Source organism: Orycteropus afer, unplaced genomic scaffold, assembly GCF_000298275.1.
Source record: "Orycteropus afer afer isolate SDZICR_OR568_19922 unplaced genomic scaffold, OryAfe1.0 scaffold00949, whole genome shotgun sequence".
NCBI lineage: Eukaryota > Metazoa > Chordata > Mammalia > Tubulidentata > Orycteropodidae > Orycteropus > Orycteropus afer.
The window spans coordinates 176423-192446 of record NW_006922536.1 but is presented as its reverse complement, the minus strand read 5'-3'; the positions used below and the strand labels follow the sequence as shown (position 1 = coordinate 192446).

General features: G+C 38.6%; 1 protein-coding gene and 1 non-coding gene across 2 annotated transcripts in view; one reads left to right on the top strand and one right to left on the bottom strand.

Moving 5' to 3' along the window:
- The window catches only part of PPEF1 (protein phosphatase with EF-hand domain 1), a 165496-nt gene that overhangs the window by 36854 nt on the left and 112618 nt on the right, over positions 1-16024 (top strand). The window contains exons 2-5 of the mRNA XM_007958383.1: positions 1330-1457; positions 3608-3668; positions 6513-6524; positions 14284-14444. Coding sequence (XP_007956574.1) covers positions 1330-1457; positions 3608-3668; positions 6513-6524; positions 14284-14444 — 362 coding nt within the window. The remainder of the gene's footprint in view (positions 1-1329; positions 1458-3607; positions 3669-6512; positions 6525-14283; positions 14445-16024) is intronic.
- LOC122151958 lies at positions 630-749 on the bottom strand. Its single transcript, XR_006164353.1, has one exon. It is a non-coding gene; the product is annotated as a small nucleolar RNA SNORA32 (small nucleolar RNA).

The window sequence follows — 16024 nt, the reverse complement described above, 5'->3', positions numbered from 1 at the left end:
TGGGGATAGTTTGACTTCTTCCTTACCAATTTGGATGCCTTTTGTAGGACCCTTTCTTATGTTAATAAATTCATTTATTTCCTTTTACCCATGCATCCCATGCTCATTCACCTCCACGTATTAATAACCGATCTATTAGATTTAGTGCAGAGCTTTTCCTTTGTATATATTCTTATGAAATGTATATCATAGTTTTGTTTATATATGTTTTCAATTTATGTGAAATAGTATCATGTTATATTTCATCCTGACTATAAATTCTTTTCCTAAGTGTTCTAACTAAAGCACTATATTTTTAAGATCCATCCATGTTGCTTTGGATTTATTTAATCTACTGCTTCCAGTTGGAACATAATACTCCATGGTTTGCATCCCCCATAGTTACACATTCTCATTCCAAGCAGTGGACACTCAGGCTGCGTGGGTATCACACTTCTTACTGCCACAAATAAAGTTGCTTTCGTGTCCTCATACATGTCTCCCTCATGGACTGTGTGAGGATTGCTTTGGGGTGCACAGAGAAGAGTGGAATTGCTACTTTATAGGCTATACATAGACTTTTTTAAAAAATTAAATTCTATTTTACTAAGTATAGATGAGGTAAAGTTTATAGAAAACATAAGGGTATAAAATGTTCCCAATTGGTTTAGTGCTACCAAGGTAGCGGAGAAAAACCTCATGGGAAGTTTTTTTATGGTCAAGCCCACAGCAAATCAGAAACTGCATTCTAAAAGCCTTGGTAATGACCGTTATACATAGACTTTTTTTTTGCCAGAGTAGTGGCAGATGTACACACACACACACACACACACTCACTACCATCGAGTCGGATCCGACTCATAGTGACTCCTCCCTGGGTTTCTGAGGCAGTATCACTAAGGAAGTAGATTGCCCAACCTTCCTTCCAAGGAGTGGCTGGTGGGTTTGAACTGCCAGCCTCCTGGTTAGCAGTCAAGTGCTTTAGGCACTATGCTACCAGAGCTCCTGTGTCAGATGTAGGCACTAGTATTATCCCCATTGTATAGGTGAAGAAATGGAGGCTTTGGGAGTTTTAGTAAGTTACCCAAAATCACACAAATACTAGTTAGCACAGCTAGGATTCAAATTCAGGCAGTCTAGTTCCAAAATGTGTATTCCTAATGGCTACACCCTCATTTCTATCTGAATCTTTGAGATTTGAGGACATTTTAATAAAAAACGTAAAGATAAGTTTCATTGTTTTTAGTTTTCATGTACTTAGAACCTAGGAATTCAGGTGACCTAATCTTTTTTTCTCCTTTCCTCATAACTACTGTTTTTCTCTGACTTTCATATCTTGTGGGTAAGCAGCAATAAAAGCCGCAAAAATCATCCAGAAATGGTACCGAAGATACAGCATTCAGTTGAGGATCAGAGAGTATTGTGCTCTTAGCATCTTTGCGTGTCTGGAATACACTGATGAAGACAGTCAAGTGCAGGTCAGTTTTGCAAACATGTCTTTTCTTTTGGTAAAATACTTCCTTTTACCCCATCCTTGCCACTTTTACCCATTCTTATTAAAAGAATGAAAGGTTGGGTCTATTTTAAGCTGTGGAGCTTTGGAGAAAGCCTTTAATAGTAGATGTAGCAACACTGTTTTGGCACTAGCTATTGAGAGTGGATGTGATTTGAGGTGAGAGAGAGGATGATATTTCTCCGTTGTGAAGTTCACTGCTAGATGTCTAGTAAACTAATTACAAACAGTCTTACTCTGTTTTGGGGTATGTGTTCCAAAAGGAAGTAAAGTTGTTACTTTATGAAGGAAAATACTTTACAAAGTTGAAGATTGAAAAAATTTACTGGGAATAAACCTATGAAAGTTCTAGAAGAAAATACAGGTGGGCGAGGAAGACCTTTTAAAAACTTCCAAAAGCGATACATAAATCTAACTTTAAAGATCATTAATATAAAAAAGTACTTTTCAACAATAAAAAGATCTTGGAAAGATTCCCAATAGAGTTGTGAATGAAAGAATCAGTATGTAGAGAACAATATGTAGAGTTTTATGCCATATATATAAAGAAAACCATAAAGCAAGTCTGGAGAAAGAAACACAGCAAACTGCTTACAGTAATTATTTAGGGGGGCAGGAGTGGAATTGGTGGGTGGGTGGGGGTGTTAAGAAAGACTCAGACTAGGAAGAAAGTCTTGGAAATCTGTTTCTGGAAATCGTCCAGTCCCTATAGAGCACGGCTGTCTGATCCCAAGTCCATCATGAGGATGCCACGGCACTAGGCAGCATTTAGTTCTGGGATCACCAGGAGATGGGATGGACTGGAAGGCAGCTAACACCAACAAGTGGGTACAAAGTGATTATCTTATTATGTCTTTTATCGACACTTAATTGACCAACCCATCAGCAGCTTTAAAACCATACATTTTTTTTGTCTTTCTTTTTTAAAATTGTGATTTGGGTGAGGATTTACAGAGCAAATTCACTTTCCATACAGCAGTTCATATATACTTTGTCTCATGTCATTGACCACAGTTTACCACAATGCAACAGCTCCCCTCCCACTTCCTCCCTATAGTTACCTCTTCCCAGTGTCCATCCCTCCATACACTCCTGCCCCCTGAGCTGTCTCCCTGTGCATAAGCAGCCCTTCTTTCTCCCATGATTGTTTTCTCCAAGGAGTGTATCTCCTTGAAGTAAATGTTTAACTCATATGCCTGTATTTTGTAAAACCATACATTTTGAAGTTCGAATGGAAAGTCTCCCTCTTGTCAAAGTCTCCCTCTTGTCAACTGCCAAAGTTACTGCGGCATTGATGAAGTCCCTCGGTGCTTACTCTTCCTGGGAAGCAGGGCTGTAAGAAGAAGTGGAGTGTGCTGTATAAATGCAGGGCTTTGTAGGCACAGAGGGAGCTCCTAGGTGATGGTCGGAAGAATGATGGTGGGTTTCCACTTTAACTTCCTCCCTTCCTTTATTTCTCACATATATTTGACAGTTAAGAATATGTCTTAAGTGGGAAGAACATTGTCGCAGTGTGAGGATTGCAGTAAATTTCACAAAACAGAATATGTGTTGATTGTTTAATGGAAAACCAATTTGCTCTGTAAACTTTCACCCAAGTCACAATTGGGGAAAAAAAAATTCAGTAGCTGTCTTAAGTTGGGCTCCTTAGAAGCAGAGTCTGAGACAGAGATTCTGGTGCAAGTGATATTTATTGAGAGAGTGTTCTCAGGGAAAAGCTGTATGAGAGTGAAGAAAGCAAGAGAGGACAGGGCAAGAAGCTAGGCAAAAATAGGATGTCCAGAGAAGTGTGACTTTGGCCTGTTCCCACTGGGAGCAGTCACAGAGTTTGTCCCATCCTGAGAGTGCCAGGGAGGAGCTGGCTGTTCTATCCTTGCTTTTATCAGTCATTGTCCATGGGCAGCCACCCGAGGGAGGGGGATACTGAGATCCCACGTAACTCTGGGTTAGTTGTCTTCCATCCACCAAGGGTACTTCTCCAGAGGAGGGGATAGGTGAGCCATTAGCACTGGCAGCAGCTGGGAGAGGAGTGGGCTGGGCTGGTGGAGGGGCTCGTCCCACCATTTGCTATGTCTGTGGTGCATTAATTGATTAATGTATTTTCATTTTGTTCAGCTGTCCGACTTTTTAACCTGCATGTTGGAACACTATGCAAACTATTATGGGGAAAACCCAGGTAAGTAAAAATACTCAGTCTTAAAAAATAGTCATTAAGTCCTGAGTTGTCCTCATCAAGGGTTGCAAATTCTAAGATGGAGGCACACTAAGGAATTAAAAAGAAGCCCCAGTCTTATGTATGTGACATCAAACAACTGGTGAAATCAGTTCAACTGTTTTTTTTTTTTTTTTTTTTCCTCCTTTCTGAATGGTGCAGGTGAAACTGGCCATTTAAAATTCTCACTTTTCACAAAACTGACCTAGCATTAATTTGTTGAATACCTTCTCTGAACCACAGTCTGCAGATGATTAATGGTGTCTTAGTAAAGAGGATCTTATTTTTCATCCACAAAACTATTGTGCTAAGCACTCAAAGTACCTCGACTATTTCATACAGCAGATTGGGAGAAGGGGGAATGACATACTTAACAGAATTGGCCCCATCATCTCTCAATAGGCATTCTGAAGAAGAGATGGGCAGCATAGGTGTGGTTCATAAATGATTTAAAATTATTCTTCACAAGGCATATTTCCCCAGCAAATTAAAATCTGCTTGTTATCTCCAAGGCAGGTGTTAGATTTAAAAACTCAATTTTCTTTAATCTGGGCCAACCATTGTTTTACTCAACTTAAAATGTGTAGTGCAATCAGAGTATATTTTAAAGAATCTGATCAGTACCCTTCAACATGGTAAAAGAATGGTGTTTTAATGGCATGATTTGAGCTAAGTGCAATGTATGAAACTAATTAGTCTTTGATGAGCTGTAGAAGCTTTCTAAATGGAATAGCCAAACCTGAGGAGTGGGGAGTGGGTGGAAGTGAGTACTTTGCCATTTTTCTTTCCTTTAGATAATTGCAATTTGAAGACAGTTGTTTGCACTTCATGTTTTGTTGGCAAGAATATTTTTGGGAGGAAATATACTAATGACGAAATGAAACAGCCCTCTTTCTGCTAATGACCTAATACTTCAATCCAGACTGTGCATCGAAATCACTTATGGCCTTTCATAGCCACAGATGGCTGGGTTCTAGCCCAGAGCTGTTTACTCAGATTCTGTATTTTTAATATGCATTTGAAAAATTGCTACAGGTGACTTAAAAGTATTAGAAAATGTGTCTGCCAAAGAAGGGGACAGTGCTTTAATCTTCTTCGTTAAACTTGGAGTATAACATACATTATAGAAAAATACACAAATCATAAGCATAGGATTCAATGCATTTTCTCTAAGTAAACATAACCACGTGACCTGCATGGAGAACAAGAAGTAAAATGTCATCAGAGCCACAGAAGCCCTCTCCAGCCCCCTTCTAGTCAGTACCCAGAGCCCCCACCCCATAACTGCTTTCCTGACTTCTGAAAGGTTAGGGGTTTGAACCCACCCAGTGGCTCCATGGGAGAATGACCTGGAGATATTCTCCCATAAAGATTTAAGCCTACTGCCATCAAGTCAATTCTGACTCCTGGAGACCCTATATAACAGAGTAGAACTGCCCCGTAGGGTTTGCAAGGCTGTAAATCTTTGCAGAAGCAGACTGCCTCATCTTTCTCCTGCAGTGTGGCTGGTGGGTTGAAATCACCGATCTCGTGGTTAGCAGCTGAATGCTTTAAAAAATTAAAGCCTAGAAAACATGGGCTCACTATGAGTCAAAATCAGCAAAGTGACCCTTAACAACAATAACAACATGCTCTATATTAATTTGACTTGTTTTTGAAATTATTTATATACTTGGCAGCATACAGTGTATGGATACAGACTTTGGAGTCTGGCTTCTTTTGCTAAGCATTGTATTTGTGAGTCACTCATGTTGTTAAAGTTTGGTCATTCTTGTTGCTAAACAGTATTCCGTTTTATGAATATGCTATCATTTATCCATTCTATTGGAGGAGCTCTGGTGGTGTAGTGCCTAAGGCATTTGACTGCTAACCAGAAGGGTAGTAGTTCAAACCCACTAGCCACTCCTCTGAAGGAAGATTGGGCAATCTACTTCCGTAGAGATACTGCCTTGTAAACCCAAGGCAGGGTCGCTATGAGTTGGATCCAACTCGACGGCAGTGAGTTCGGAGGGTTTTTTTTTTTTTGTTTTGTATTTTTTATAGACATTTGGGTCTATTTCAGTTTGGGCAATTTATATAGTGCTGCTATGCACATTCTTGTACGTGTTCCTTTTAGTGAACATATGTATTCATTTCCAGTTATCTACTACTGCATAACAAACAAAATTTAGCAGCTTACAAACAACAGCCATTTTATTGCTTGTGATTCTGTGGGCCAGGAATTTGAACTTGGCTTGTAGGGGGTGGCTTTTCTCTGTTCTCTGTGGAGTCAGCTGGGCTCACTCCAGATGGTTTTCACTCACATGTTTGAGACTTTGATGTTGTCCCTTCACTTGGATTCCTCAACTCTCTTCACATAGCCTCTAAGTGCAGCGGATTATCCTGGACTTCTTTACGTAGCAGCTGGGTCCCAAAAGGGCAAAGTCAGAAACTGCCAAATCTCTTAAGGCATATGCTCTAGAACTCACACAGAATCAGTTCTGCCGTATTCTGTTGGTCAAAGCAAGTCACCAAGCCAGCTGCAGATTCAAAGAAGTTACAAAAAAATCCATCTCCTGACAGGAGGAGTGGTGGTGTTACATTGCGAAGGGATCTGGACACAGGGAGGCATGATTCATTGGCGCCATTATTATAAAGATGTACTACAACCCAGGAGTGGAATTTCTAGCTTAGAATATATATATGTTCAGTTTTATTAGATACTGACAGTTTTTTAAAATGGCTGTACCGAGGTACACTGCCACCAGTGTATGAGTTTCCTTTGTTCCATAAGTCTGTCAAAACTTGAAATTGTCTTTTTCATTTTAGCCATTCTGACAGGTATGTAATGATATCATATTTTTGCTTTGATTTGCATTCATATGTGTATTGGTCACATCTCACTCACTCACTGCTGTCAAGTCCATTAGAGTCGACTCATAGTCACCCCCTCCTTGGGTTTCTGAGGCGGTACCTCTGTGGAAGTAGATTGCCCAGCTGGTAGGTTTGAACCACTAGCCTTCTGGTTAGCAGTCAAATGCCTTAGGCACTACACCACCAGAGCTACTCCTTATTGGTCACATGGATATCCCATTTAGTGAAGTGCCTGTGCAGATCCTTTGCCTATTTTTCTATTAGGTTATCTTCCTTTTTCTTATTAATTTGTAGGAGTTCCTTTAAAAAAAAAAACCAAAAAACCCAAACTCACTGCCGTTGAGTTGGATCTGACTCATAGCGACCCCTCCTTGGGTTTCCGAGGCAGTGTCACTACGGAAGTAGATTGCCCAACCTTCCTTCCAAGGAGTGGCTGGTGGATTTGAACCACCAGCCTTCTGTTAGCAGTCAAGTGCCTTAGGCACTAAGGAGTTTTTTTAAGTATTCTAAATAAGAGTCTTTGTTAGATAAATGTGTTGCAAATATCTTACCACAGTCTTTGACTCTCCCCCGAAACCCAATCTTTAAGTGGCCTCTTTTGGTGAACAGATTTTCTTCATTTTAATGTGATATAATTTTTCCCCTTTGTGGTTAGTGCTTTCTGTATCTTGTTTAACACATCTCTACTTGATGTAAGAATGTATGCATATGCTTGCTCATATATGCAAAAATAAACACAAGAAGGGTAAACCAGAAACTGATGACATTGTTTACCTGTAGGGAATGGACAGGACTAGGGTAGAAAGCATGGGAGAACAGAGATTGGGTAGAAGGAATGAGGGGGTGGCTTTTGAATAAATGTTTTTGTATGGTTCTGAATCTTAGAACCATGATAATGTCTCACATCTGTAATAAAAAGAACTAAATTATGAAAACCAGGAAGTGTGTGTGTGTGTGTATGCATGTGTGTAATCCAAAAGTGGAATGCAGACTGTGAAAAATGAACCTAACTGCATTCCAAATGAATAACATCACCATCTGAAGGAAGTGGGAAAGAAACAAAATAAAGAACTTTGGAAAATAACTTTTTGACCCTAATGTGCTTAGGGGAGGTTTCATTTTTATTTAGCCTGCTTGGGGTTTGCTGAGTCTTACATATCTAAGTTGATGTTTTTCATCAAATTTAGGAAATTTTCATCCATTAATTATTTAAAATATCTTTCTTGTCTAAATACCTTGTTGTTAATTCTTTTCCATTGCCTTTAAATTTAGAAGGCCCTGAAATGTTTAAAATGAGGATCACCATGCCTGTGTCTCTTGATTTTTTAACGGTTTGACTTTAAAAATTTTTTAACATTTCATCAATTTTGGATTTTGTATATTCAACTAGAAAATAAAATTTTAAGGCATATTGATTGAGAATAATTTAAAGAACACAACTACAAAGAAAATTTCCCAGTAGTTAACGAATTTTTCCTGCACCAGAATATATTTGATAGTACAGTTGATCCTTGAACAACATGGGTTTGAACTGTGTGAATCTACTTATTCTGGGATTTTTCTCAAGATACGGATCTTGGACAAATTCCAGAGCTAATAGATAGCACACCAGAGGAGTGAACAGAAGACGACTAGATGGAGATGAGTTTTTCTGAACCAGTGCCAGACGATGAGGAAGAAGACGGAGAAGAAGCAGTGCCAGAAAACAAACTGATATTAGACAGTTTGGCAGAAGGGTCCCAGTTATTCAAGACTGCTTTCGATTTTTTTTCCTGACATGGGTCCTTCTGTGATATGAGTACTCAAACTAAAGCAAATGGTGGTAGAAGGATTGATACTGTATAGGAGCATTTTTAGAGAAATGTCAAAGCAAAAAGTTAGAAGAATTTATGATGTATACCGAGTGTACCTGCCTCTCCTGCGTCCCCTTCCACCTCCTCCACCTCTGCCACCCCAAGACAGCTCTCCCAACCTCCTCTTTTCCTGCCCCTGCTCAGCCCATTCACTGTGAAGGCGACGAGGATGAAGACCTTTATGATGCTTCACTTCCACTTAATGAGTAGTAAATAATCATCATGCTGTACAGTTAATAAACTGATCTATTGTGTACGTGTGGGTCTCCGAGTGAAAGTCTAGTAATTGTATGACAAGAGCTGTGTTACTCAACTGTTTATGTTATCGGTAAGGCTTCCGGTCAACAGTAGGCTATTAGTAGTCAAGTTTTTTGGGAGTCAAAAGTTATAAATGGACTTTCGACCATGCAGGGGTCGCTGCCCCTAACCTCTGCATTGTTCAAGGATTAGTTGTATATCTTTTCTACTCCATGGGAGGAAGACGTGGCAGTCTGCTCTCATACAGATTTCAGCCTTGGAAACCCTATGGGGCAGTTCATCTCTGTCCTGTAGGGTCACTTTGAGTCGGAATTGACTGACTACCGTGGGATCTTCCCACTGGTTATTGGTAGGGTTTCACAGAGCTTTTGATTTGTGTCTGTTTATCTTGTATTGTGCTACTTTGTTGTGGTTGTTCCTTTCTGTTGACTCAGCTCTGACTCATGGCAACTCCAGGTGTTCCTGAGTGGAAGTGCTCCATGGAGCTTTCTTGGCTGTAACCTTAGTGAAAGCAGATTGCCAAGCTTTTCTTTCATGGTGCTACTGGGTGGGGTTGAACCTCTGATATTTAGGTTAGTGGTCGAGCATAAACCATTTGCTCCACCTGGGGACCTTACTGTCATAATACTGAATAATAATACTAACAAAATGAGTATTGCTGCTGATATTTATTATTACCATTTGACATCTATTTAAATGCTTGAATGCCATCATTTCATTTCTTCCTGACAAACCCGTGAGATCCTTATATTACTATCCTGTTCTGTAGATGAGGATGCTGAGACTTAGAGGTTCATCTCATCAGTGGTGACGTTGTGATTCAAATCCAGCATGCTTAACCTCTGTATTATACTTAGTTCTGTCATCAATTCTGGGAGTTTTTGAATTGGTTTTTCTTGAGTGTAGGTATTTAAACACACTGGCTACAAACAGCTTCAGTTTTATATCTGTCTATCCAGTAGTTACTGCTCTTGTTTTAGCTCCATGTCTTATTGCATTGGTCCAAGATGCCAGAACAGTGTGAAAGTGAAACAGTCCTTGTTTTCTTTATGATTTCATGGAAAACCATTATTATTGATTTATCTTTTGTATTATGTTAAGAAAGCATCCTAAAAATCCAGAACAGGTTTTGAATTTTAATGAAATTTCATTTTGGCATCTATTGAGTATATTATACAGGCACCAGTGGTTTTGATCCAGATTCATAATTGAGAGATTAAATAATTGTATACGTGGTTCAATTGGTCCTTTTCTTTTTCTGGCAATATCTGAAGCTTGTTTTCAAAGTGGCATGTGGGTGGTAGAGGCAGAGATTGTTTTTTTAAAAATTATGGGCTTCAAATTTTTTCCTGTCCAGATTTTACAACTGTATTGGGTAAAAGAAAGGTCTGTGTAGGGTGTATTTTTTGAGGTATTTTCTTTAGAACTACTTGTAAAGGTATCATTTGATTTAATTTAAGATTTTATTATATTTAATTAGTAGATTCATGCTTACATAGGTAAGGATAAATTCTAATTACATGTTGCACAAACCTCGATATATTGTTTGTATTCATGAAATTATTATTATTAGTTATAATAATTATAGCCCTCACAGACAGTACATGCAATAGAAATCTGAAGGCTTTTGATTATTTTCATAATGGCATGCACTATTTACTGGAAGAGGATCTATGTTACTCTTTTTTATGTGGCTGAAAAACAGCAGAAGGATTATGAGTTGATGTTGACTGATATTTTGTATTGAGTATTTTTTAACAAAGAATCGGCTTAGGCAAATGGTACTTTTTTCATATATAGGTAGTCCTCAACCTACTCCATTGTAAGTCAGTTCTGACTTTTTATTATTCATTATTATTACCTTTTATTATCAGTATCTTTATAAATCTGATCTTCATTTGTCTTTAGGGGTTGGAAAAATCCTATATAAATTTACAGATAAATTTTAATACATGTTGTTGTTGTTGTTATGTGCCGTCGAGTTGGACCCGACTCATAGCGACCCCTCCTTGGGTTTCTGAGGCAGTATCACTACGGAAGTAGATTGCCCCATCTTCCTTCCTAGGAGTGGTTGGTGGGTTTGAACCACCAGCCTTCTGGTTAGCAGTCAAGTGCCTTAGGCACTAAGCTACCAGAGCTCCTATTTTAATACATATATGTATTTTTAAAATTTTAATACATACATACACTAAAAATACACAAATCATAAAAATTTACTCCAACAGTGGAAAAAGGTTGGATGACATTGGTGCTTGTGGAAGGTTCTGGGTCATTGGATTATATCTGGGAATGGGGATGGCATTTGTAGTCAGAATATTACTGAGAGTTACCTGTATGGTCCCTTCCTCTCTTTCTTCATGTACTTCATGGTACCATCTCACTACTTCCAAATCTGCCTACTGACTTTAGCAAAGCAATCAACATTTGGATCCAGGTTTTCAAGTAAACTAGAGGTCCCAATTTAGTTTAGAAAGCTAAATCCATATGACAGTGTTTTAAATAGTAAATCATAAAATTGAACATCTGCACGTGAACATCTAAGAATGATAACATAAGCAAATTATGGGCTGCAATATTGTATATAGTACAGATTACTAATGATAAGATGTAAAAAAAAAAAAAAAAGAAAGAAAGAAGATGGTTGTAAGTGCAGTTCATTGTGATTCGAATTGAATACATCATAAATCGGGGACTACCTGCATTTATTACTGAACTTATGAGGAATGAGGACCATAAAATCTGTGGAAGGAAGGGCTAGATTGAGCTTTTAGTTTAAGGAAAAAAAGCCATATTTTTATTTGATTTCCTAAATAGCCAGACTGATTTTTAATTACTGGAAGTGATGGAATGGGTTTGACGTGTTAGTTAGGCAATGGGAAAGTGAGTGTCAACAGAGTATGAGTGAAGGCAGTGACTGGGAAAATAAAATGTCATTTCATGTTTATATCTCACAGAATTGGACTTGCTCAATAAATCAGTTATAAGTATATAAGTAATATTTTATATTTTGTGTGACATAGTTATATTTTCATATGTAGTGAAAGTGTAGTACTTAAGGATTTGAGCTCTGGAGTCAGCTTCTCTGGGATTGAATTCCATCTCTGTGCCCCATGTTCCTGCCCTGATTCATAGGGAGAGAAAATAGACAATTGATGAGAATAGCTGCAGAATCACCTTAAAGAGAGCATGGATAGAGAAAAGAACTAGGGGGATAGTAATAATATTTGCCTCATCTGGTAGTTGTGATCATCACATGAATATATATGTGTGAAGAGTGCAGAGCACTGCCTGGCACATAGTTAGCATCCAATTAGTGACTGCTATCATCATCATCCTTATCACCATGATGCCATGGTAAAGGTGCAGTTTTGGGTTCAACCTGGGTGGGGTTACTGAGTTTTGAAGGATGAGAAGAAGTTACCCAAGGAGAAAGGGTAGTCCAAGGAGAGGGAACAGGGGGACCATAAGGATAGAAATCTGTGCAAAAATTTATCAAGATGCTCTGCATTTCTAGTTTTCAAACATAAACGGGGATAATTAAGTTATTCTAAAATTTCAAACCAAGTCCAAAGAGGAAAAGGACCTCTTCTGCATTACACTGAAACAGACATCATTACTCCTCAGTTAAGCTTCTTATCAAGCAAACATCTTCAACTACCACCAAAAAAAATTGGCATACACAAAGATTTAGAAAACATATAAAAATTACCAAATATTATGACTTACTTCAGAAATTCAGTTTTCTAGTTCTTAACTATAGTTTCTCAGAATAATTGGGTCATAAAAATGTACTCTATCTACATCTACTAATATCATTCCTTCCAAACATGTCCACCCTAAACATTCAAAAAGATAGAAACTGTTCGTAGAGAACTTGGGATGAATGGCTTTAGTAGCAGTTCAGTGTTAAGGAGTTGAAGAGTATGTCATCATCCCATGTATCCATTATCCATTACCACAATAATGCTATGTACTGTACAACTACAACACCTCAGTGACATATAATAGTAAACCAAAAAACCCCAACCCATGGCTGTCAAGTCGATTCCAACCCATACCGACCCTATAGGACAGAGTAGAACTGCCCCATAGAGTTTCCAAGGCTGTAATCTTTACAGAAGCAGACTGCCACATCTTTCTCCCATGGAGTGGCTGGTGAGTTCAAACCACTGATCTTTCAGTTAGTAGCTGAGTCCTTTTAACCACCAGGCTCCTGTGTATAATAGCAATTTTTTTTTTTTTTTTGCTCACAAGTCTACAGACTAGCTGGACACTCCTGCTGATCTTGGCAGGCTTGATGGGGCATTTTTGGGGTCTTGGCTGGAGCTCACACATATGTCTGGAGGTCCTGTGGCTGTTGGATGATCTAGGATGGCCTTGGCTAGAATCACTTGGTTCTGTTCCACACAGTCTCTGGCTTTCAGTAGGCTGGCCTGGGCTTCACGGTAGTGGCACAATTCTGAGAGAGAGAGCATGGACGTATGCAAGACTCTTAGAGGCCTGAGCTTGGAACTGGTACATATCACTTCCTCTGCATCCTTTGGGCCAACATAAGTTGCAAGCCCTGCCCAGATTCATGGGGAGAGAAAATAGACAATTGATGAGAATAGCTGCAGAATCACCTTAAAGAGAGCATGGATAGAGGCTGGGAAAAGAACTAGGGTCACTTTTGCAATCAGTCTACCACATCCCCATTTATCTTTCTCCACCCAAATTGTCCAGATTTCTGTTTGGGGTCTGGCCGTTTCATAGGCAATCTGGCAAGAAGGAACCCAGGGTGTCAGTGCCTACTGAAATGAGCAGCGAAGGCAATCTGTTCTGTAGAATTGTCTTTGTGTGAGAGAGGCCCTCTGAGTATTTCTGCCTGTGGTTTGTCATCTGAGTTTATCTGGTTTGTTACCAAGAAAGAAGAAAATCATGTCAGAGATTGTGTTTTTATGTGAATAGGGAAATCAATTACAGCTAAGTAAAAATCTCTGAGGTGTTTTGCAGGGGAAAATTGCATGACTGTTGTAGTCTGAAGGAGTTCTGGTGGCTTAGTGCCTAAGGCATTTGACTGCCAACCAGAAGGCTGGCAGTTCAAACCCCCCAGCCACTCTGCGGAAGGAAGATTGGGCAATCTACTTTGGTTGTGATATGACAGCAGTGAGTTTGCTTTTGGTTTGATTGCAGTTTCATTTTCTGTAGAGCCTGAAAATAGCAACAGACGTTTGAACCAGATGCAATGCATTATATTTTCTGCTCTATTTGTAAAAATATGAGATATAGGAGTGGGCCAAAAATTTAGAGTTTGCACTTCAGAGCATCAGAATAGCTTGATTCTTGATACGTATGTACGTACATAAGTACGAGGGTTTCCTTGTACTTCTCCTTCTCCTTCTCCTTCCCACTGACTCTGGATTTACTGCTTAGGTAAAATGTAGAACCAGGAAAGGATGATGTGACCCATCTGAATGTACCTCCTTGTCTCCAAACCTCCATTTCTCATGGTTCTATTTGGAACGGCTTGTATTTTTAACATGCAGCGCAGTACCTTATGTGGAGTAGATCTTGAAGAAGATATTTATTTAAGTATGGGAATGTTGATTTTCTTCCTTCTGTCCTTCCCTTTCTAGATGTAGTAAGTCGACTTTTGGGTGGCAACCTTCAGGACAAGGATGAAGAAGACTATGTGAAGATGATAGATGTCCCAGACTCCTACGATGGTCCTCGGCTGCAGTTTCCGCTTACTTCCACTGATATTGACTTACTTACTGACGCCTTCAGGAAAGAAAAGGCAAGTGGAAGCAGATACTGCCCTGATTTTTGTGTATAGCAGGTACTCAAGGACTGTCTGTTGAATGAATTAATGAAAATACTATGCAGAAAAGTTTCACATTAAGTGAGAGCTGCTAACCTGTGCTTAGCTTAGCTACTTCAATAGAAGTCTCCTTGGGTGCACAGCCGCCTCCTCTCTGTCTGTAGGCTCGCAGCAGTTCCCATTTCCCTCCCTCCTTTTTCTTTCCCTCCCTTCCTCGCTTCTTTCCTTTCCCTCCCTCCCTTCCTCTCTCCCTCTTTCCCTTCTTCTATTCTTCCTTCTGTTCTCTGAGACATAATTTGCATAGCATAAAATTCACCATTTTGAAATATACAGTTCTTTCAGTATGTTCACAGAGTTGTGCAACCATCACCGCTCTCTAATTGCAGAACATTTTCATCAGCCCCAAAGAAACCCATTAGATGTCACTTCCAATTTCTCCCTTTCCCCCTAACCTCTGGCAGCCATGAATCTACTTTCTGCCTCTAAGGATTTCCTATTTTGGGCATTTCATATAAATGGAATCATACAGTATGTGGCCTTTTGTGTCTGGATTCTTTAACTTGGCATAATGTTTTCAACATTCATCCATGTTGTAGCATGTGTAAAGACTTAGTTTTTTATGGCCGAATAATATTCCAGTGTATGAATAGACCACATTTTACTTAAGGATTATATATGTATACATCTGTTTTCATATTCATATGTGGTTATATTAATTTGTATATGCTTGCAAATGTATAGAATTTTTGTCTTGAAAGATACTCAAGGCATTCATAACAGTGTTTCTAGGGACAGGGATTTGGGGACTGAAGTCTGGGCAAGAGAGAAAATTACTTTTCGTTGTTGTAAAAATTAGTTTTTACTGTTTAAACTTTTATTTCAACTAAAAAATGTGTTGGTTTTCCATTAAAAAACTAGTTAATTTTTTTTAAAATAAACATCCTTTAAAAACTATATTTTTCTCCAACACTTTTAAAAGAATGTGAACATGTTATTTGTTGTTTTCAATCCAAGTATATTGATAAATGTAGAAGCCAACATCTGCGTTACTTTGAGTATTTAATATTGCACTTGTAAACACAGCAATTGTAACTCAGTTGAAAGATAACCCTATAAGCAAGTTCGACAGCACATAACAACAACAACAACAACAATGTTACTAAAGAGATTTTAGCCACTCTAAATAAGACGTAGAAAAACTATTTTAATAATAGGAATTTTCTGTTGTTGTGATATATTCTCAATGAATATTTGTTAATTTAACTTTTTTCTAAAACAAAACTGCCTCTTAAAACACCCATTACTCTGATTAGTACTTTAAAGGGACTAGAAAAACTGCAATGGCAAGTTAAGATAACATGAAATCAGCATTAGGAATCAATATGTTAAATGAAATTGAAATACGCTGTTATACAAAAGTGGTTTGCCCATTCCTTTAAAATGTGGGTAAAGGAAAGTTCACATTGAAGTTTTGAGTCTGTTTATGGATTAGATTGTTTTGGATAGGAAACGTGGGTCTCTCATCATTAATCTTACTTCCAGTAAGATGGAGGAAT